Source organism: Protopterus annectens, chromosome 7.part0, assembly GCF_019279795.1.
Source record: "Protopterus annectens isolate FY-2018-M chromosome 7.part0, PAN1.0, whole genome shotgun sequence".
Classification (NCBI taxonomy): domain Eukaryota; kingdom Metazoa; phylum Chordata; order Ceratodontiformes; family Protopteridae; genus Protopterus; species Protopterus annectens.
Genome location: NC_056739.1, coordinates 1,526,172,098 through 1,526,196,355, shown reverse-complemented (window position 1 = coordinate 1,526,196,355; position 24,258 = coordinate 1,526,172,098). Strand labels below are relative to the sequence as shown.

The window sequence follows — 24,258 nt, the reverse complement described above, 5'->3', positions numbered from 1 at the left end:
AATTTGGAATGCTTAAGTTTAAATTCAGCATGCTGTTCTAAGCTGCATGATGGCCTAATGCTACACTTGCCTTTTTGATCCCAGCAGGGATAATACAATTGTTGTCAGGTTGGATGCACCACTTAAGGAAATTCAATGTTGTATTGCATAGAAAAAGCACATAGTCCCTTGACATCCTCAGAATACAATGCGTCCACTTCTAAGCTTTGGATCCAGATTATGTAAATTTTTCTGTTTCTCATTAATTTCAATAGTGCAGTTTTGTACTCTTTTAGCTGTAGGTATATGTTCAGTTTTAGTAGTGGAGGACCATAATGATATCAAATTACCATAGAACACATCTCGCTTTCAGACTGCTTCAATGTAAATGCATTGCAAATCATTTTCTCAAGTATTTATTTTTTCTGAATATTTTGCATTACTTTTTTATTTATGTTGCACTTTTGTATTTTTTTCATGTGTTTTGTAATATTCATATGTTTTATTTAAAACATACCTCTTCGGTTAAAAGGCATTTGACTACAGTACTACCCCAGTCATTTGACCTGCTGCAGTTTGCCTACCGAGCAAACAGATCAACTGCTGATGCCATTTTGGTGGCACTTCACCTCACATTTGTTCATAGATTTCACTCTACATTCAATACGGTGATTTCAATACAACTTATAGAAAAGCTAATCAAACTTGGCATAAATAAAGGGCTATGCAACTGGATCCTCAGTTTCCTGAGTGGAAGACCACAAAGGACCTGTACAAGTGACAACACTTCAGGGAGTATTACGTTCAACACCGGAGTACCCCAGGGTTTTTGTGCTGAGTCCTCTGTTGTTCATAATCCTTACCCATGGCTGCTCTGTGAAAGCTAGCAACAACCACATTATCAAATTTGCAGATGACACACAGTGGTAGGACTCATAGGTGGTGATGATGAGAGTGGGTATAGGAATGAGGTCAACTCCCTGATTGAATGGTGCAGTAACAGCAATTTGAACCTGAGCGTCATTAAAATACATTATTGTTGACTTCAAAAAGAGCTCTGCCATGCACCTGCCCCTCAAGATCAATGGTGAAGAAGTGGGGAGAGTCCAAACTACAAACTTCCCGGGAGAACACATTTCAGAGGATCTTTCATGGAATACACACACAGACCAGCTAATTTAAAAAGCCCATCAGTGACCTCACTTCCTAAGAAGGCTGAGAAAAGCAAAGCTCTCTATGAATGTTCTAAATACCTTATACAGATGAGCCATCGAGAGTATTATCACCAGCAACTGCACTGTATGGTTTGGTAACAGCACAATAACCGAAAGGAAGAAGCTGCAAAGAATAATAAGAACAGCAGAAACGATCGTGGGCACTAGTCTTCCTACCTTACAGGAGCTCTTTGAACTGAGATGTATAAAGAGGTCCCACAAAATACTGAGTGACACTTCTCAGCCAGCATATGGTTGGTTCACTAAACTTGCATGTGGTAGAAGGTTACGGAGTATCCGCTCCAGGACCTCCTGATTCATGAACAGTTTTTATCCAACTGCAGTAAGACTCATTAATTCAGACATAAATCTGGATGTATCGAAACTATAATAGATTGTTACTCTCTCATTCTTTTCTTTCTTTCTTTTTTAATAGTTATTCTGTTTATTTATTGCATACTAAATTAATATATTCTCATTCAAGTTCAATTCCAGTCACTTCCTTGTGTGCAATATCACCCAGTCTTATGTACTTTTCATGTGTTAATCACCTAGTAGTCAGTGTTTTCAAGTGTATATAAATAGTGTGCAAGCCTGTGCATCAGCTGCCTAGATATTTACTTTTGTACTATAGTTATTGTTTATTCTTTAATACCTATCATGTCTGTCTTTTTGTGTTTGTTTTCTCCTTTAAAATAGCTGACACTCAAAATTTTATTTAGGTAGCACTTGTGTTTCCTAATTTCAATAAAGTTTCTTTGAATCTTGAATCAACTGTCCAGAATTTTGCAAGAATGTCCAAATTTTTGCCTCACTTTTTTGGGCTGTCTCTCATAACGGCAAATCATGAAGGACTGCAGTGGTAGCATACATTTCAGGTTCAGACTTCATATACTTCAAAAAAATCATATTAATGATTGGTTTAATGGGTTTGGCATAATGGTTGCAATCTTCACCTTGTAGATACAAGGTTTGATTCTGACCTTGCATTATTGGCTAGGCTTAAAATGGTCCTTTAGTGTAGTTGACTTAGTATTCACTTATGAACCTATGAAAAATCTGTTATTTTAGCAACTTTCTAAGTTGATAAGAGTGATGTTTAAACTCTACCCAGAATGTTGGGCCTTTGTTTTTGTCATTGTACCTGATTCTGGTACTAAGAGGTCAAGATGTATGATTTAAAGGGTCTGTATTACAGCGTCAAACTCACAGGAGTTTGAACGTTGTAATATCGAACCCAAAGGTCCGAAATACGAAAATAGCGAATCCACAGCCGTTTTCAGGGCTTTGCTATTTCCTCCACTGTGGTGCGATTTCAGATTTCAGCGAAAACGCATTGTCTTGTTGTAAAGCGTTTACCTTGTGGATTATTTGTGGTTTTACTGGAGATTAATAAAGTGCGGTTTTTGGTGCGCTGTTTCCATTTTCGTATTTTCAGCAATTTCAGAGTTGGTATATTTAAGTGAGGGGGGGGGGTAAGTGTTTTTTTTTTTTTTTTTTTTTTTGTAACAGAACGGCGATTTTTTTCCTCTGGGTAAAAATCGCCGTTTTCTGTTTTCGTAATTATTGCATTTCAAACTTCACGGTTCGATATTACAACGTTCAAACTCCTGTGAGTTCGACGTTGTAATATAGTCCCAGTTTAAACTCTTATTTTCATTTTTCTGATTGGCTGTTTTATTTTTTTCCATTTTAAGATTTTTTTAGGTTTTGTTATTACAGGTTTTTAATTGATGTATTTATGTGTTCTGTATTTGATTTAGGTGGTAGATAGTATGTTTGTTGGTTGGTAGTATGTATTTTGAGTTCTTGTGTATTTGATTAGTATTTTAAGTTCTTGTGTATTTGATTATTCTGTTTTTCATATTGTGAATGGAAGAGTTTGCTTTTTTTTTTTTGTTTTGTTTATTTTGTGCCTAAATTTAATATTTTTAGGTTTTGCGTGCCAAAGTCATATATTTTGGAGGATGTTTTGGGTTTAGTTTTATGTTTTTTTATTATATTCCTAATTATTATAGTGTGTGAAGATGCAGAATTGTTTACTTTTTTTACAATGATGTAATCAACGTGTGTGCATGTCTGTATGTATGTGCATATATACATATTTATTATATGTATGATTATTGTTGTTATGATTGGCTATTGTTGTTATGATTGGCCTCTTTAGGTCAGTCTTTGAATATAATGCCCCCTTTGGTGTGTATCTGTGCAGACACATACAACATCTAGAATGCCCACAGAAATAGCTTACTAAAAGGATACAAAGCCTAAACAATATGTCCTATGTGGAATGACTCGTAGCTCTGTCACTGTACTTTGTATCCTATGGACTGCTTAGAGCTGAACTGAGTCTGGCATGCAACGCATCTTCCAATCCATTACTGAAGTATTTACTAAACATCAAGTCAAACGGCATCTGAAATACTTGGTTTAGGGATATAAACCTCTTCTGTAACATGAGCAGAATGGTTTGGAGGGGCAGGTATATCTCACAGAGTATACTGATGCTCTGAAACAGACAGCCCATAAACATAAAACAAAGTTCATCCTTGTCCATATTTAAGAGAAACTTGGATCTATGAATGAGAAACATAAAATTTACCTTGGGACTGCCCCTGTACTACTAATGGACAGAGGCAGGTCCTAAATGCTTTTTTGTACGTATTGGTTCCTTCAAATTATCTATGGTATATGATCCCAGTTGTTATCGTTAGGGGTAATGTTTAATTATCGACCATGGGATGGGTAAGGTCAATCTATAACCAAATAGGATAGGTTATTTCAGTCACAAAAAGGAAAACTGACTAAGCTTAAAATGGCTTGCTAGGGCAGCTAGCCTATTACTTACCTGAGAACATATATTAAGCAATCCTCCTGCATATAGTTTCCTCTGTCTGTGTGTGTGGGGGGGGTCGTAGGTATGTATGTATAATTCTGCTGTAAAATAGCATTCTTATTTTTTATTCTTTAGAACATTTTCTGCTCTCCCATCCTTTGACAGTACCTCATCCTATTTTGTGGCTTGATCTTCTAAAGTTGTATTTCACTGTACTTTTTGTTGCACTTCCTGTGTTACTGCAATCTTTGTGTTGCGAAAATATTTTTAAATGCATAGTACACAATAGTACTGTACCATTAGCCCTTCTTTCTTTTCATACCGTTTTCTAAAAGAACTGAGAAACCTGATAGACATTTCTTGAGGGAAGTATGGCAAAGCATGTATAATGAACATGTATATCCATGAAGCTCAGTTTGGCTTAGTGTGGATTTGGAGAGTAATTCAAATCTATTTTTCTTTGGCTGGAAGAGCAATTGTTGTACAAAATTTTATTTTTCTTGGCAAACTAGCAGGGAAAGTAGAGTAGCTGCATACTGGTTCTGACTTCTGGCTAAAGTATATTTCGCATTTAACATTTGGAAAAGAATGACTTATAAAGCAGCTCTACAATGTAAAGAATTTTTAATTGTCAGTCACGTATATGGGGATAGATAGTCTTATTTGAAACAACAAGACCATAAGCTGAAGGAAATTTAGTTTTTTCTTGTATACCTGGCAAGGTGGTGGATTTGGTAGCAAGTACTCCAGATCTGGTAGCTGTTTTTAAACAATCGCAAGTCATATCTCTTAAGCACATTTGATCCCTGTGTGTTACAGACCAGAATTCAGAAACATTCAGGTCATGTATGTGGTATAAGTTGTGCTACTGCTAGCTTATTAGACTTCTAACTGATGGGGAATGTAGCTCCAGTCATCACATGCTGTTGTAGGCAGGCTGCTTGCTGATTAGCAGAGGGGTATGCCTATTAATCCATACTGGAAATCCTAATAGAAGGCTGTTTAATGTGAAAAATGTCTATATCTCTCTTTAAAATGTTTTCCCCCACTAAGTGTAGTCTGACCCCTTTGTGTAGAGCACCATGCTTGCTAACAGCATTACCATTTACTCAGTAAACATTCTATGATCTCTTTGTGCAGAGTGCTGTGCATTCTGAGTGCTAGTAGCTGTTACTTGTTACTCTGTAAGAATGCTGTAATGTCTTTGTACAGAGTACTGTACATAGTGATCAGCAGTGCCAGTTATTCAGGAAGTATGATATTATCTCTTTGTACAGAGTACTGTACATTCTGATCATCAGTATTGGTATTTAGTAAGTATGCTGTGGTCTCTTAGTACTGTGTATACGGAGTAGCAGTTCCTGTTGCTTATTACTTGGTAAGTATGTTCTATTGTCTTTGTACAGAGTACTGAGCATAGTGAGCAGCAGTGCCAGTTATTCAGTAAGTATGCTGTGATCTCTTTGTACAAAGTACTGTGCATGCTGAGTGGCAGTACCTGTTACTTCTTACTCTGTAAGAATGCTGTAATGTCTTTGTACAGAGTACTGTACATACTGAGCAGCAGTGCCAGTTATTCAGCAAGTATAATATGATCTCTTTGTACAGAGTACTAAACATTCCGATCGTCAGTATTGGTATTTAGTAAGTATGCTGTGGTCTCTTAGTACAGAGTACTATATATGCTGAGTAGCAGTTCCTGTTGCTTATTACTTGGTAAGTATGTTCTAATGTATTTGTACAGAGTACTGCGCATAGTGAGCAGCAGTCCCATTTATGTATGCTGTGATCTCTTTGTACAGAGTACTGTGAATACTAAGTGGCAGTACCTGTTACTTGTTACTCAGTAAGTATGTTGTAATGTCTTTGTACAGAGTACTGTGCATACTGAGCAACAGTGCCAGTTATTCAATAAGTGTGCTGTGATCTCTTTGTACAGAGTACTGTGCATGCTGAGTGGCAGTACCTGTTACTCAGTAAGTATGTTGTAATGTCTTTGTACAGAGTACTGTGCATACTCAGCAGCACTGCCACTTATTCAGTAAGTGCGGTATGGTTTTTTTGTGCAGAATTCTGTCTGCTATATGGCAGTAGATCTAGACATAAGAAAGCAGAATGGAAATATGGAGTCCTTTAAAACCTAGTAGTTATTTTTTCAGACTGCTGAATGTATTTATTTTTTAGGCTTAATGCAGGTTGTTCTCATTTTGCTACCTTTCCAAAGTTCTGTTTTGTTTTGTTAGCTTAGTTGTGTTTTTAGAAAAAAATCCTTTAATAAGTATTTTTTGAAAGGTAAATATTGTGCATATCCTTCCTTTTTGGATCATCAAAATAAAAGTCTGCGCTGCCAGGAAAAATCAGTATGTACAATGCCACAGCCATGACTTCTTAATTATAGATGAAGTCTCTACCTTAATATAATATCCTCTTCTGTTACTACTCATTTCCTGTATGACTAAACTGCATGTGAAAACATTAAAGAGTAAAACAAAAGTTATTGTAAGTTAAGTAGAAGCTCTTAATTTGCCAGCATTTTTGTAAAGACAAAATCTTTGCATATATGTAATGCAGTATTGCACGGATAGCCAGTTTCTCCTGATGATTAAAATAGAACATACAATTTTATAGCACATTGCTTTATACATTATCTGCCCATTTCCTTGGCATTTGGATAAGCCTCAAGGCCTGCTTAACCAGCATATTTTTTTCACCCTCACAAGAATTGCGAGATGTCAGTTCTGTACATTGTCTATTTGTTAAGCTTCCATCATGTTTGGTCAGACCTATTGTGTGCATAAAGTAGATTCTGGCAACAAATAAGCCCACCCAGTATATTGTTTCCTTAGCATCATATTCTTGTTAAAGTCTAAGCTGTGTCCCCTGTGATAAGAATTGATATATCTCAATTTATCCTGAGACCTAACAACTAAAAACCTCATAAAAGTATATGGTCATGTGTTTTAAATGTTTTTTATTAGCTAAACTAAAAAATTGTACTTGTATAGGTAAGAGATATGATTGATGCTTGGATAAAAGCTTAGTAGGAGGCTGAGCTCTCAAACATGGATACCTGGCTTCTGAAGGTTTCCTCCTGTAGCTAGAACTTTATTTTCCCAATGGAACAGGTAAGCCATTGTATACCACCCTCAAAAGAACAGCGTTAAATAAAAAAGAAATAACGCAATGTTGTAGTAATATGTTCATAAAGGCACACGTCATTAATTAGTAGGGTGATCCAAGAAGTAAAATCCTTACAAAATGCCACTTGAATGTCCATGCAACACCTTAAATTGCAGCTTCTTGTTGGTAGTTTATCCACTGCCAATCATTAGCGGACCGGAGTTCCACTCTGGCGACCCCTAACCGGGAAAAGCCGAAAGACATTACTTTTGTAGAGTGTTCTTAAGGTGTATCTAGAACTAAGTTTATAAAAGGGTTCAGTGTTCTTGATCAGTTAGACTTTCTTTGGGATTTGAGTACGTTAAGCAGTGTTTCTTTTAAACCATGTACAACCCCCAGAGAGAATTTACCATGATGTACTTTAACTGTACCAATTCACAAAGTGCAGAATCTTGAAAAATAGGAAGCCAGTCTGTGTGCTTTGTATTGTGTCTAAAGTCTGCTATATTCAATTTTTTTTTTTGTTTGTAATCATACACATGTACTTGCAAGTGAAATACAGATGCTTGGTATTATCAGTTCTATGCCTAAATGATTAGTTTCCCAGGGATTGTGTTGTTTGCCAATTGCCTTCTGAGTATCTGTTGTGATTCTGTGTAAAACATAACTTGTAAAGATTTGATCACATTCAGCTGCCTGACTCATGTGAAACAAGTACTTGTCAATGCATCCTTTCATCTGTAAACATTTCCAAACATTAAATATGCACCCTCTGCTAAAGTTATTTTATTGTTATCACAGTTCATAACAAAGAAGCTATATTCATTTCATAATGCAGCCACCTTGGCATTGGGGTATTATATCTCAAAATCATTTTTGTATCCAAAGGCAACAGAGATTTTTTGGGAAATCACTTCCTCACATTCCCAAAGTGTTCCATGATTCTTACAACCACCTTCCCTTTGGTTTGCCCCTGTGTGCTTTGATAGTTACATCCCGTAATGTAAATAACCTCATAAGTGTTAAGTCTGTGCAGCATTAATTTTAACATCATGAAAGATCTTAATCCTTGAACATACTCTGAAACTGCCACAAGAAAAAGGGCCTTTCTTGTAGATTTATCTACCAACACACAGTGACTCAAATATTAGTTTGTGTTCCTTCCTTTCTTGTAGAAAAAAAAAGTTGTTGTGAAACTTGAGGTAGTAGCTTGTCACAGCTGTTTGTTCTCAGCATTACTTTGAGCATTGCAAGTTAATAGAGCTAATTATGCATGCACAATGTTATTTAACTTCTCACTCATTTTGGTCGTGATGGCAAGGATTACTATTGTACATTAATAAAATATTCAACATTTCTGTTGTTTTCCATTTCTTTCATGAGCTTAGTGATTTGCTGATGTTAACTAACATGTCTTTCCATCAAGGCATGCAGTTTGTAAACTGCCAAATAGTATTTTGTGCCATCAACAAACCATTTTGGATTCTACTTTAACAAAAAAACAAATTAAAGATATGTTTTTCCTCTTTTAAAGTTTAACCATGGCAGCATTAGTGTAGAGAAAGTGTGAGGTGCACCCATTTAAAGGGCACACCAGTGCACATGCACAGAGAAGCATCCATTAAAGTTTTTGACTGACCCTCACTCTGTCCCCTAAGGTTACATCACTCAGGAATAGATTGAAATTAATAAAATATTTAAAATATGTTTGAATTTTGTCTGTGGCTTAAACAGAACATGTTGGACAGACAGATAATGCGTCCCATAGACTGCCCCTCCTATGCAACAGAACTTGCATCCATGTGAAGCTGACTTCATCTATTACTGATTTTAAGCACAACTTAGACCAGTGGATGTGGAATAGAAAATTTACACCGGGCCTGGCACCCATGTCCCTTATGGACAGAGGTAGCTTATAAATGCCTGGCCATCACTGTCTTATTTACATTATTTCAGGAAAACTTGGCTAGGCTTAGAAAAGCCCCATGGGTCATTAGCCTAGTAACAATATATGAATCTATGCAAATACTATTAAAAAGCTTAAGGACTGAAAGGGGGAGTGAAACATTGTGACTCTTAACTCACCAGATGCAGTGATGCATATACACAGATATTGGTAAATCACTTTGTTTCTGCAGACAAAGTTTTATCAGCATATAAAATTTTTAAATTCTCAACACACACAAGCCAAGCTTTTTTTTTTACCGTTTGTACTGACTGACCAATTTTTGCAGTCACTTGTTACAAAATAAAAAAAAGTCAGTTGTTGCAATATATTTGCAGACTGAACCAAAAAATTGTCTTTCTGATTTGCTTGATATTTATAATTACAAACAACATTTCCGTGGAATAGGCCAGTAAAATCCATTGGTTTATGGTCCAGTCACATATCCATTAAATGTACTCTGTACACTGGTCTTATTCATGCACTGGTGAAGACTTTGAGAAGTTGTGTGCCTACTAGCATTACTTTTAACTTTATGCCAGTTGTTAAATGTACCTAGATGTAATTGTTAGGTGTGACCTTGTGAATGTATTTTTTCATAACTATTTTAACATGAACTGTTCCACAACTGTGATGTCAGTTTGCAAGATTCAAGTCACTCTTTTACTCCACTTTTGCACTAGTGATGGGTTATCTGCTCAAGTCTTCACTGAGAATGTGAATTCCATACATCTACGATTATGTATGTGTACGTGTGTGTGTGTATTTATGCATCTGTCTGTGTGCGCACAGAAGGTGTAATTACATGTAAGTGGTCATTTGAATAGGTTGTTGAAACTGTGATCTGATGTCCCATCTCATTGGATTGCTATTAATTGAAACCTGTTCTTTTACTGTAATGGGATTGCAGTTAAGTGGGAATTAAGAATTTGCCCTTTTCATAACTGATATATGATCCTGGTGTTAAAAAAAATTTGAGCTGTTGAGGGCTGCAGAAGGTTTGCCTCTACACAAAAATGTTGAAATATATGGTGTGTTAATTTACATGCAATCCCCGTATAAATGGGGAATGGGGTATTTGCCCTTTTCCCTACTGTTGTACCATTGCAGTGTGTTACTGTGTTTAGGGATATGGGGGGGGGGTGGAAGGTGCCCCCCTCCCCCCGCAAGACATTATTTGTGTAATGTTAACTTTATGATTACTTGGACTAGGTTTGCTATGACTGGCAAGTCCCGACTTGCCATGCATTTGATCATTTGACATACACTTGTATGTACATATATGCACATTAATATGTGTACATATATGCACGCACACCTCCATGGCTTTAACTGAATTCATTTATCAGATTTTCAGTGAACAACTGCTTTACCCATCTGTGCTTATCCTGTCTGTTAAATGCAAAAGAACGAATGCATGAGTTAATGCATGCTGCTGATTCTAATGTTGCCAACAGTAATGTGAACTTTCTCTACCATGATAAATGTCTGTTATAATCAAAACCTTTTTTTGTTTGCTTGGGGGGGGGGATGCTTTCTCAGGGCTAAATCTGTTGTGGCTGAATGCAGTAGCAAAATCCTTTTTATTTTTTTATGTTTTTTTTTGAACATGGCTTACATTTACTGTCCTTGCACCATAACTTGTTCTTTCTATGTATTTATCATTGATCATTCAATAAAGATGCTGATGTCAGGGATGGGTGGATATGTATCATGCTATGGATTACCATCCCGCTTCTTCTGCAAATGCATGTAGCATTGGGCAACACTTCCTTTCAGGTTAACAGACTGCACACTTGCAAAGCTTTTGATTTGACTAGTCACAGGGAATGAATTGTTTTACTGTGCCCAGAAGCACATATAAGTTGTAAATGGCTACAGCACACATATAGTCAAGTGAGCAATTTGTACAAATGTAAACCTTACTGAAATGGGTAGTTTCAAACTCAAGTTCTAGGTTGTCTGTTCTAGGTGTTTTCAGAAAGCCATTAGCTGGTATCCTTTGCATCATAGTTCCAGCAGTAGAGTGGCAGTGTTGCCACTGAAGAGAGTAAAGCAGGTCTTGGTGATAATTTCTGCTACAATTGTTAATACGTTATGGTTTGAGGAGTCATTCCTGGTTGCAGCATGTGTTGCTGTTTTTGTTTCAGCTGTAAAGATTTGTTTTGTTGTATGTTTATTGGAGGAGCAAGCTCTTAAGTAGTTATTGTAGCTTAATTCACGTGTCCTTGTTGCCACAGCAATGTGATGCAGTTTGTGACTTTTACAGGATTGATTTTTTTTTGTTGTTTTGTAATGTTCCAGAGGTTTCTTCCAATAGTATCCTAGTGTCGATTTATAAGATTTTAGAGGCTTAATTATGCATATAAAGATCATGTCTTTTAAGTACATGAAACGAAAACTGAGAAAGGAGGCATTATTTTAACATCTTTTCTGTTGAAGTAATTGACTGGTGATTTGAACCATAAAACTGTAAGCAGACATCTGAAGGAAGCTGCATTGTTCTTATTTTCTAGTGTTGTTTTTACTGGCATCCAGTTGGCACAGCTGTACAGTACATTGTTTTTTTTCAAGTTTTATCACATTAAGATGTACACCAGCCTAACAAAACTGATGCTCTGTTTTCTAGGAGTAAGACTGCAAATGGTGATTATCGAATGGAACATCGAGACCGAAGCCGTAGCCCATTAGAACGTGTAACAGTACCAGCAATGAGCCACCTCACAAGTCATTTATATTCAGCTTTTGCAACGGATCAGCCTTTAGCATTGACCAAAAACAGCATGGATTTAAGCAGAGCATCTGCTCCCCCTTCGACTTTAAGCCCTGTGGAACGACAACAGGTATGTGCTCTTCTGCTGCATGTATAAAGGAGAAAAACAAAAGTCTGATAGGACAAAGTGGTAGTGAGGAAGACCATATATCCGTAACTGGTATCGGTTTCATTTCATGAGTACCATGGTGTTCATGTAAAGAAACTGGAAAAAAAAGAAAACTTTGAAACTGAGATATTTGAACTTTTTCTTTCTAACCCAACAATGACAAGCATGTATTTTAAGCATAGCTAGCTTGCATGTCATATGTCGTGGGTAGTACTTTGTGCTCTTTGAGTAGCCTGTCTTTGGCTCTGTACCTGTCCCAGGTAATAACTGTTTTACAAAACATTTGTGATATTTATTTTGTTATCTTAAGTGTTTCCTGCTTTCTTGTTTATCTAATAACTATTTTTCTCTGTATTAGAAGTATGTATCTATCTAGTGCTCCATTTCTGCAAAAGGTTTAATTTTTATACCCTTGCTCTTGATCTTCTTCCACTACAGCCAAAAAATGGGGGAGAAATTTGATTCGCCCTCACATTCAGACTTGATAAGAGTTCTTCTGACTTTTAATTGAGTCTAGTTTGTGTATTTGTTTACTGTGGGAGGCATTACCCATGCACAGATGTTCATCGTGTTACCCTGCTGCAGTCATCACACTTGGGTTATCCTGTCGTCAGGCGGTCCCGCAGTCGGACGGAATTCCAAAGTCTTGGTCCGGCATCAGTTGCTGTCACTTCTTCCCTGACGTCAGTGCGCCAGGGGTATATATAATGCAACCGACGCCATTTTCTTCAGTCTTTCTTGCCGCACGGTGCCCAAAGCAGAAGCAGTTCGCAAGTGCCGGTCGGTCGACTCCTGAGATTTTCGAATTCGAATTTCAGACCGAAGTCTTCTATAAAGCTAAGTACCCCGTTGGGGAAAATTTTCTTGCCTCAGACCGATGTCAAAAAAAGTTAACAATTGTATTTCTTGTGGGAAGCAAATACCTCATAAGGATTTTCATTCTTATTGCATACCTTGCCTAGGCCCAGACCACGACGTCACTAGTTGTCGTTTTTGTGCTAGGTTTAATAAGCGTACTATTAAAAGACGCTTTGATTTCGCACGACACTACTTCGGTGGGAAATTTAACTACACCACGCCGTCGGAGCAACCGACTACCGGCGTGCACAAAAAATGCAAGGATAAGGACAGACAGCCCAGGCCTAAGCCAGATTCCGAGGCCTCGGCTGGTCCGGTCTCTGGTTCTCCGATCCTCAGTGAGGCTCCGGTGCAGCCCCTGACTACCGCAGATCTGGAACCCGAAACCGCTACGGAAATTTTGGCAGAAACACCATCGGTTTCTGAAGGCGTTTTCAGACCAACGACGCTCACCATTAAAACTTTTTCTAAGACAAAGACTCCTACTAAATCTAAAAAGACTGCACTTCAGTCTCCTGTTCAAGGCCCCTTGCGTAAGAAACAGATGCTCAAAATGGCTGAAGATTTGATCTCTTTAATCAGGGGTTCCCAGCCCCCTCCTGACAAAAGGCCTAGACAAGAGGAAGATTATGCATCCTCTGAACAAGTGTCCATTTCTTCAGACTCCTCTGAGGACCAAGATTACTCCTTCTCCCCTTATGAAGATTCTGATGCTGAGGATTCTATTCCCTCAGCTTCTCCTCCTGAAGACTACTCCTTTGGGGAAACCTTACACACTATGAGGGAACATTTTCACTGGGAAGGTCAGGACTACTCTGACTCGAAGAAAAGGCTCAGAGAGTTTCTTTTACTCCCCCAACACAGACCACTTGCCATCCCACCAGTTTTGGACATTGTGGATGATGTTTACTTAGAATCCAGTATGAACCCAGAGTCACTACCTCCTGCTCCGGCTAAGCCTGACAGATACTATAGAGTGCCTGATTCCCACAAATTTCTTTACAAAAGCCCTGTAGCTGACCCAGAGACGATCTCCCAGGGTCCCAAGGGGGCTAAGGCTTCTATGGCTAAAAACCCTGTACCTTCTGAGAGGGATTCCAGAGCACTAGACAGGTGGGGAAAAAAGGTTTGCACCTCAGCCACACTAGCTATGAGGGCACTAAATTGCCAATTTCACATGCTTAAGTATCAGCAATTCCTAATCTCTCAGTTAAAGCAAAGAATAACCACTCTCCCTCAACAATCTGAATTGAAAGAAATACAGGATCTGTTGCACGCCACTGAACAGGTGGGCAAACGTACCTTACAATCTGGGTTTGATTCTTTGGAGGCCTCCTGCAGAGCAGCTGTCACTGGGTCTGTTATACATAGGCATGCTTGGTTAAAGGAACAAACTCTGCCTGATCATGTTAAAACAAAACTTCTAGATGCTCCCTTACAGCAGGATGTTCTTTTTGCAGTTAAAGCAGAAGTCGTCTTAAAGAAAATGTAGGATAAGGCAAAATCTATGCAGACAGTCAAAGATTTCTTACAGGTACAACCCCCTCGCTTCAGCAGAAACTGGCCAACAAAAAATTGGTCCTTTCCAGCTACTGACAGACCACAGAGGGGTAAATACAGACGTCCAAGGGGCAGAGGACAACCACAAGCCCAGTACAAACCTCGCCAATGGGGCACTACAACACAGAAGGGAGGAGAAGACAGGTCCCAATCCACCAGAAGGCAAACTCAATGACTTGCACCTCATCCGGCCAAGCAATAGTCTCTTGGCAGCCCCCTTGGGAGGAAAACTCGCACTTTTTTCAGACAAGTGGCACGTTGTCACAAAGGACAAATGGGTCCTAGACATAATTTTACGAGGATACAGATTCCATTTTCACACCTTGCCAATGAAAAGAAGAATGCCAAACCTGCCGCAAAATCATTGGGCAGAGGCACAAAAACAAATTACAGCTCTCATGGACATGAGAGCCATTCAACTGGTACCTACTCGAGAGCAAGGCCAAGGATTTTATTCAAGACTCTTTCTAGTGCCCAGAAAGGACAATGCCTGGAGACCAATTCTGGACCTTTCAGTTCTAAACACTTACTTACAATTACCCAAATTCAAGATGCTAACACTACAGCAGCTTCTTCCCATGTTGGGCAAGGAAGCATGGCTAGTAACGTTGGACCTCAAAGAGGCATACCTGCATGTCCCTATCAGACAAAGTTGCAGAAGAAACCTCCGTTTCATTGCAGGTTCAACCCATTACCAATTCTCTGCACTGCCCTTTGGCTTATCTACTGCGCCCAGAGTCTTCACAAAATGCCTGGCACCAGGAATTGCATACTGCAGACAAAGAGGAATTCAAATATACCCATACCTGGACGACTGCCTCATCCAAGCAGAAAGCAAGGACATTCTCTTACATCATCTGGCCTTTGTAAAACATCTACTAAACTGCCTGGGGTACACAGTAAATGAAAAGAAGTCAAAACTAATACCCTCACAAAATATGACATTCCTGGGTGCCAGCTTGAATACAACGGCCCAGAAGGCTGATCTTACGCCAGACAAGCAACTACAACTGACTCAATATTTCAAAACAATGGCAACAAAGACCCAATTAACTGCAAGAAAAATTCTGCAGGCCTTGGGCTTCATGGCATCTTGCATACTAATAATACCATTTGCAAAGCTGCATATGAGGAAATTACAGTGGTACCTAAAAAGCGTATGGTCTCAACACAGCCACAGCTTGGACACAATGATATCTCTCATTCCCTGCCTACAACAGGAATTTCTATGGTGGTCACAGGCATGTCACCTCAACAAGGGTCAGCCTTTCACCTTGCCCCCAGCCAGGCAAACTATCACAACAGATGCATCAGATTACGCCTGGGGGCACACATGGCAGGACAGTGCGTTCAAGGCGTATGGACTCAGATCAAAGGAATCTGCACATAAATCAAAAAGAGATGCTAGCTGTACAGAAAGCTCTGACAGCCTTCAAGGATCTATTACATCCAGGACAACTTACAATAAAGATGGACAACACCACAGTAATGTGGTACATAAACAAACAAGGGGGTACACATTCCTACCCTCTATGCAGGCAAGCAATGATCTTATGGAACACAGCTCTGGCTTACCAGGTTCAGTTACAAGCTCAATTCCTGCCAGGACAGAAGAACACATTGGCAGACGACCTCAGCAGAAACATCAAGGATCCCCACGAGTGGAAACTAGATCCACAAATATTTGCAATGATAACTCAAGAATGGGGCCTTCCAGACATAGTCCTGTTTGCCAGTCCTCAAAACTATCAATTAACAAAATTTTGTACAAGGACACTTCACCATCAAGCTTGGAAAGTGGACGCACTCTCTTTCAGTTGGAAAAACCTGACAGTATATGCCTTCCCTCCATTGCCTCTCCTCACAAAGGTACTTCTGAAAGTCAAAAAGGAGAGACCACGACTGATTCTCATAGCCACAGACTGGCCACGCCAGCACTGGTACCCGCTATTGAGGAATATGGCCCACAGCCCACCATGGATATTGCCACAAATTCCCCATTTGCTCACACAACAAAACAATCAGATTCTTCACAGCCAGCTCAAAACCTTAAATCTGGCTGCATGGCAAATCAACTAAGCATCCAGCCAGCTCCCCTCTTTCCCAAGCAGTTCTGGATGTTATTCTGGAAGCCAGGAGGCCAAGCACCAGGAAGGCTTATTCGGACAAATGGAAAAGGTTTTGTGCCTGGAACCAAGCTAAAGGCCAAGACACAATTCAGCCTCACATGCCTCACATTCTACAGTACTTAACTGAGATGTTGCACAAAGGACTTTCTTTCTCCTCCATTAAAATCCATGCTTCAGCTATTTCAGCCCACTAAAACACGGATCCACCTTTATTTTCACATCCACTTCTAAGGCAGTTCCTCAGAGGGGCAAAAAACTTTAGACCACCCAGGAGAGCTCCTACACCAACATGGGACCTCAATTTTGTTCTGGAAAAACTAACGCTACCTCCCTTTGAACCAGCTTTCTCTGCAGATCTTCAGTTCCTATCATGGAAGACTGCCCTGCTGCTAGCAATAACTTCAGCTAGAAGAGTCTCAGAGCTACAGGCACTAATGGCAGTGGAACCTTTCCTCATTTTTCATCAAGACAGAGTTTCTCTACGAACCAATCCTTCCTTTATGCCTAAGGTGGTTTCCAGTGTGGCTTTAAATCAAACCATCCACTTGCCCACCTTCTTCCCAAATCCACAGAACAAAGGTGAGAGACTCCTGCATTCCTTGGACATTCACAGGCAACCTCGTTACTACTTGGACAAAACTAAGACTTTCAGAAAATCTGACCAGCTCTTTGTAGCCTATGCTACAGCTTCTCAAGGGAAGGCTATATCAAAGCAAACCATTTCCAAATGGATAGGTCATTGCATACGTTTCTGCTATACCCATCATGGAAAACCAGTTCCTGCTACCATTAGGTCCCACTCTACCAGGGCAACAGCTACTTCTACAGCCTTTCTCAGGGGGGTTCCAACCAAGGAGATTTTAGAAGCTGCAACTTGGGAGTTCAGTACACACCTTTACCAAACACTATCACTTCGCCACTGCAGTTCTGCAGGGCCTTATAGCCTCCACTAACCCTCTATGATACCTCCTTCCATCCTTAGCTTTGGGATTCAACCCAAGTGTGATGACTGCAGCAGGGTAACATGATGAACATAGTACAGTTTTGTACCTACCATAAATGTAGATGTTCGAGTGTTCACCCTGCTGCAGTCCAGGTTACCCTCCCTCCATCCCCTCTGATCTACTGGCTAAATCTCTTCAATACCTTACTGATGTATTTGCTTATAGCTGAAGGGATTTTGTGTTTGTGCAGAGGTTACTCAATTTGGTACTAATTACTGACCACCTTTTTGGGGGCACCTGACATCTGGGGCAAGAAAAACTGAAGAAAATGGCGTCAGTTGCATTATATATACCCCTGGCACACTGACGTCAGGGAAGAAGCGACAGCAACTGACGCCAGACCAAGACTTAGGAATTCCGGCCGACTGCAGGACTGCCTGACAACAGGATAACCCAAGTGTGATGACTGCAGCAGGGTGAACACTTGAACATCTACATTTATGGTAGGTACAAAACTGTACTTTTATGTCCATAAGTAGCTACTAGGCATTAAGGATCCTAGCACAATTAACCCCAGAGAACTCTCTGTTTAAGTGATTTTCTCAGAGTTATAGAGTAAGCAAGTGGAGGCTGTGGGAATCAAACCTCAGACTACATGAAGCAGCTTCTTAACAGCTTAGCCTTAATACTTTGTGCTAACTGCCAGACAGAATAGACTTCTGTGTGTTCATTATAGTTGTTTGACGTTACGTACGCCCTGCAGCTGGAATTGAAGTGGTAGGTATGTTATTGGCTCAAAAATTGCACTTACTGCATCCTGGACCGAATTAGTGCAATCTAGACTTGTTGATCAAACTTCATTTAAGAAGCCTTACTGGAGCTAGTACTGAGCTGAGTCAGTGACACAGTCTTGGGCTTCTATCTGGTCAGCATAGTTTTGTGGCTGAACAGGAGAGTGGTAATCTTAAAAGCAGTAGTGCTGATCTGCTGGGGTAGATGTAGGGCATCTTTCTGCAGCATGTGGGTTTGGGGCTGAATTTGGGGTCGTTGTGTAGTTCACCAGAAAGGGACTTGCAAAACTAATGGACCTAGTAGACAGGGCTGGGCAAAAAGTGCAGACTTGCTCTGCACATGATCATGGAACTCGCACAGCTTGTATTCAGGTAACTGTACATCCATACTATGATCATGGAACTCGCACAGCTTGTATTCAGGTAACTGTACATCCATACTATGATCATGGAACTCGCACAGCTTGTATTCAGGTAACTGTACATCCATACTATGATCATGGAACTCGCACAGCTTGTATTCAGGTAACTGTACATCCATACTATGATCATGGAACTTCGCACAGCTTGTATTCAGGTAACTGTACATCCATACTATGATCATGGAACTCGCACAGCTTGTATTCAGGTAACTGTACATCCATACTATGATCATGGAACTCGCACAGCTTGTATTCAGGTAACTGTACATCCATACTATGATCATGGAACTTCGCACAGCTTGTATTCAGGTAACTGTACATCCATACTATGATCATGGAACTCGCACAGCTTGTATTCAGGTAACTGTACAGCCATACTATGATCATGGAACTCGCACAGCTTGTATTCAGGTAACTGTACATCCATACTATCCAGTAAGAAGAGTAAAGAATTATGGACTGACCTTCTAGCTGAATGTACGCAACTGACTCACTGTTACTGCTTAAACAGCTAGAGCTGCAACCCAATGCTGGGACACTGATCCTGATATTGAAATGTGGCCTGCTGTCATCAGACAAGGGCATTTCTGTTTGAATACTGAAGTAAAAATAAAGACAAAGACCATAACTGAAGCAGTGCTAGAGTTGTAAGGCATAATTTGTAAGCTACACTAGTCAAATTTAGGTAGTTCACACTTTGCACCAAATAATACTAAGGGTCAGTCTTCCTTTTCTTCTCTTGCTTTCTGTAAATAAAACTATTTTCAGTTTCTTTATTTCACATTGCAAATACTGTAAATTGGTATCTTTCAAAACTTTTTTAAGAAGTGGACACATTCAACATCCTAATACTACATGAAATGCTTGGCTCCTTTCTTGCAGTATATTGTACAGCTGTGCTTGGGGTGGAATGGTTAGCAGAGTACATCACATGAAGGATTCCTCCAACATCAGAGTCTCATCTTCTGTTTTTCTGTTAGAATAAAGTTCATCTCAGCAGAGACATCATTTCTTTCCTCATGTAGACTGAACAATTAAAACGCAGTCTGTCAAAGCCTGATAATTATTTTTTTATGAATTCCTACCAGCCTGTCAGTTCTCCATGGCATCCCATTGTACCATTTGTGTGGGTGCCTCTTTCTTTTGGGGGTGGGGGTGGCATTAGGGGGCACTTCTTTGAAGTGTCAGCACCCCATCATAATATGGCTGGTCTAAGAATTTTTCACATGCTGTACAGCACTCACCATCCTGAAAGCAATTCTGTGCACTTCTACAGACCTGTGCTACACAATCCCTGTGCATTTCACAACAGTTCTGTGCCTTCTTCCAGATGGTTCTTCTGCTGTGGAACGTCTGCAACATCTACCCTCCCTCCTTCAGATGGACAGGCTGATTACAACCTCATATTCCAGTCACTCCGTACCTGTTCTTCCAGTAGCTGAGTAGCTAATCAAACACAGGGCAAGCGGGATACAGTCAGGACTTGAGCCCCATAGCTAAGGAACCAGCTGCTTTTCATTTTAAACTTACACCTCTGTAAAGAGTATAGGAGGTGTCAGTATTTAACTGTGATTATAGTGTTCTCCCTTTTTCCGCATACCCTGTATTGTTTTTATAATGTACCCTTAGGGATCCATTCCTAGATACAGTTTGTACCATTCTTGGGGCCCATTCCTAGATACAGTTTCTACTATTTGTTAGCCTTGTATTATCAGATCAGCATTTTGACATGTGGTAAGCCACGGTGGTGCAGCATTAGTGTTGTTGCCTCACAGCAAGAGGTTCTCCTGTTCGATTCTCGGTGGGTGCGCCTTCTGTGTGTAGTCTGCATGTCCACCCTGTGGTCGAGTGGCATTCAAAAGACATGTGTAGAATGGGCATGCCTTTGTTGAAGGTTGGGCGCCGAGCTGGCACCTCGGCACCCGTAAAAAATCTACTGCCAATCATTAGCAGACCGGAGTTCCGCTGTGGCGACCCCTAACCAGGAAAAGCCAAAAGAAGAACAACATTTTCACTTGTGGTAAAAGATTTCAGATATTCTTCGTGTTTCACTGTTGCAGTCATCACATTTGGGTTGTCTGCCTGCATGTAGCCCTCAGCCAGCCTGAATACCAGAGACTTCAGATTTCTGCGTCAGATGCTATCGCTTCTTCCATGACGTCAGGGCTATAAAACATGCAGCTGATGCCATTACATCAGTCTTTCTTGCTGTGCGGTGCCCAAAGCAGAAGCAGTTTGCAAGTGCCGATTGGTCGACTCCTGAAATTTTCGTTTTCGAGTTTCAGACCCGAAGTCTTCAAAAAAGATAAGTACCCCGTTGAGGATTCTTTTTTCTTGCTCTAACCGATGTCAGAAAAAATTAACAATTGTCTTGCCTGTGGAAAGCAAATACCTCTTAGAGATTTTCGTTCTTACTGCATCACCTGTTTGGGCCCAGACCACGACGTCCCTCGCTGTCAAGTTTTATGCCATGTTCAACGCCCAAACTATTCGTCGTCAGGCTGTTTTTGTAGCTAAATACTTTGTTCTCGATCTCCATACTCTGAAATGGCTTCATTAAGCCATCCGACTACCGATCTTGCAAAAAATGTAAGGGTAAAGACAGAGACAGACCGCATAGGTCCAAAACTGCTGACAACGCTTCCGTTAAGCTAGACGCCAGTCCGCCGGTACTCAGTGAGGCGCTTTTGCAGCCCCTGGTACCTGCTACTACTGAGACCCATTCGGAGTCCGGTATGCCGCGAGATGCTTCTTCGACTATGGAACCTGCATATGTCTCTACCTTGGATGGGTCCGGAGCCGCTGTGCAAGCACTGGCTTCTGAGGGTGTAGTCAGGCCTACAGACTTTCATATTAAACCGATGGCATCGTTTCCAACTAGAAGTACCCAGTTCTCAAGCCTAAAACCCGCACTATGCCTAGAAGACTGATGACCAAACTGCTGACTCAGGCCCATATGCCTCAAAAGCAAATGCTCAGAATGGCTGAAGACCATATTACTTTAATTAGGGGAAGCCAGTCTTCCCATTCTGAGACCAAGAACCAATTTTCTTTCTGATTCTTCTGATCAGGGATCTGATATCTCTGTTCCTTCTGATTACCAGGATTTGCCCTTATCTGCTTATGAGGATTCTGATGCAGAGGATTCCATTCCCTCTGCTTCCCCTCCAGAAGATTTTTCTTTTGGTGAAACCTTGCTTACCCTTAGGAACATTTCCGCTGGGAAAGCCAGGGCTATTCTGAGTCCCAAAAGAGACTTAAGGATTCTTACTCCTGCCTCAACACAGGCCTCTAGCTATCCCTCCTGTTTTGGCTATTGTAGATGATGATTTCTTGGAATCTAGCCTTACCCCAGACACTTTTACCGCCAGCTCCCAGAAAACCTGACCGGTACTACAGAGTACCTGACTCTCAAAGTTTGCAGATCCAGAGACCATTTCCCAAGGACCAAAAGGCATTAAGGCTACTGCTGCCAAAAATCCTACCCCTTCTGATAGAGATTCTAGAGCCTTATACAGATGGGGTAAGAAGGTATACACGTCTGCTACTTTGGCCATTAGGGCTTTAAATCTCCAGTTTCATATGTTAAAGTATCAGCAGCATATTACGGGACTACTTAAACAGAAAATGATGATGATGATTCCTGACTGTGCTAAACACAAAAGATTTGCAAGATTTAATGCATTCTGCAGAACAAGTTGATAAACATACTTTGCAGTGTGGTTTTGCTGCTTTAGAAGCATCTTGCAGGGCTGTTGACACTGGGTCTGTACTTAGAAGGCATGCTTGCCCTAAGGAACAAAACTTGCCAGATCATGTTAAAGCTAAATTACTGGATGCACCCTTAAACCAAGACCGCTTTTTTTGGCAACAAAGCAGAGGAGGTCCTCAAAAGGATGGAAGAAAAAGCTATATCTATGCAAACTGTTAAAAGATTTTCTACAAGTACAGGCTCCCAAATTCAGTGTCCCTTCCAGGCCTTCTCAGTCCAAACCCAGGAACAGCAGACCACCAAGACTTCAGTATCAGGATACACACAGATGTAAGCAGTGGGAGGCTCCCACTTCCAAAGCAGAGAGTAGTAAGCCACCCCCCTACAGAAAAATGGCACAATGACTTAACCTTAACCCTTCCAAGCCCTGCTCAGCTGCTTGCTCCCTTAGAAGGAAAGCTCACCCTGCATGCAAAAAACTGAGAACTCATTACCCAGGACAAATGGGTTTTAAACATAGTTTCCCGAGGATACAGATTCCACTTCCACGCACTACCAGCCCCAAATGGTTGGCCAGACCTCCCCCCAAATCAGTGGGCGAAGGCCCAACAGCAGGTTCTCTCTCTCCTCAGTATCAGGGCTATTCAACCTCTCCCAGCAGAACTATGGGGAAAAGGTTTTTATTCAAGACTTTTTTTGGTACCCAGAAAAGAAAACTCCTGGCATCCTATCCTGGACCTCTTATTCTCAACACCTTTCTGGTGGTTCCAAAGTTCAAAATGCTAACTCTTCAACAGCTTCTTCGTATGCTAGCCAAGGATGCCTGGCTGGCAACCCTAGACTTAAAGGAAGCTTACCTGCACATCCCAATAAGAGAATCCTGCAGACAATACCTACATTTCAGGGTGGGCTCCATGCAATTTCTATTATCTGCACTTCCCTTTGGCTTATCTACCGCGCCCAGGGTGTTTACAAAGTGTCTAGCTCCAGCCATTGCATTTTGCAGGCAGAGAAATATTCAAATTTACCCATAACTGGAGGATTGCCTGATTCAGACAGAAAGCCGGGACTTGCTACTACAACACCTGGCATTTGTAAAGAAACTTCTAACCTCACTGGGGTGTACACCATCAACGAAAAGAAATCTCACCTAGTACCCTGCCAACAGATTGTATTCCTGGGAGCAAGCTTGAACACAACTTCCCAGATGGCATTCCTCACGCTGGAGAAACAAGTTTCTTTGACAACCTACTTCAAACTATTGGCCACAAAAACCTAGCTATCTGCAAGGAAAATACTGCAAGCTCTGGGGTTCATGGCCTCTTGTATTCTGCTAATTCCATATGCAAGAATGCATATGAGGAAACTCCAATGGTATCCAAAAAGTGTATGGTGTCAACATTCCCAGGACCTGGAAACAATGATTCCTATCATTCCTTGTCTAAGGACAGAGTTCCTTAGGTGGGCAGAGGCCTGCTACCACAACAAGGGACTCCCTTTCACTCTATCCCCTGCCGCCCAAGCCCTAACAACAAATGCATCAAACTGTGCATGAGGGGGGGGGGCTCACATGGCAGGGCAGGGCAGTGCATTCAGGACAAATGGAACACGGGACAGATGCACCTGCATATCAGTCAGAAAGAAATGTTAGCTGTACAGAATGCTCTGACAGCCTTCAAAGACCTTATTCTTCCAGGACAACTATTGCTAAAGACTGACAACACCACAGTTATATGGTACATAAACAAGCAGGGTGGGAACCCACTCCTCCCCTCTCTGCAGACTAGCCATGGCTCTGTGGAGCACAGCCTTGAGCTACCAAGTGCACCTACCAGCTCAATTCCTACCAGGCAAACTGAATTCACT

At 40.7% G+C, this 24,258-nt stretch overlaps 1 protein-coding gene across 4 annotated transcripts in view; it reads left to right on the top strand.

Moving 5' to 3' along the window:
* VGLL4 (vestigial like family member 4) overlaps window positions 1-24,258 on the top strand; it is a 1,022,072-nt gene that overhangs the window by 965,039 nt on the left and 32,775 nt on the right. For all 4 annotated transcript variants that reach the window (XM_044078063.1, XM_044078064.1, XM_044078062.1 and 1 more), the window contains one exon: window positions 11,724-11,937. In XM_044078063.1, the coding sequence (XP_043933998.1) occupies window positions 11,724-11,937 (214 nt within the window). The remainder of the gene's footprint in view (window positions 1-11,723; window positions 11,938-24,258) is intronic.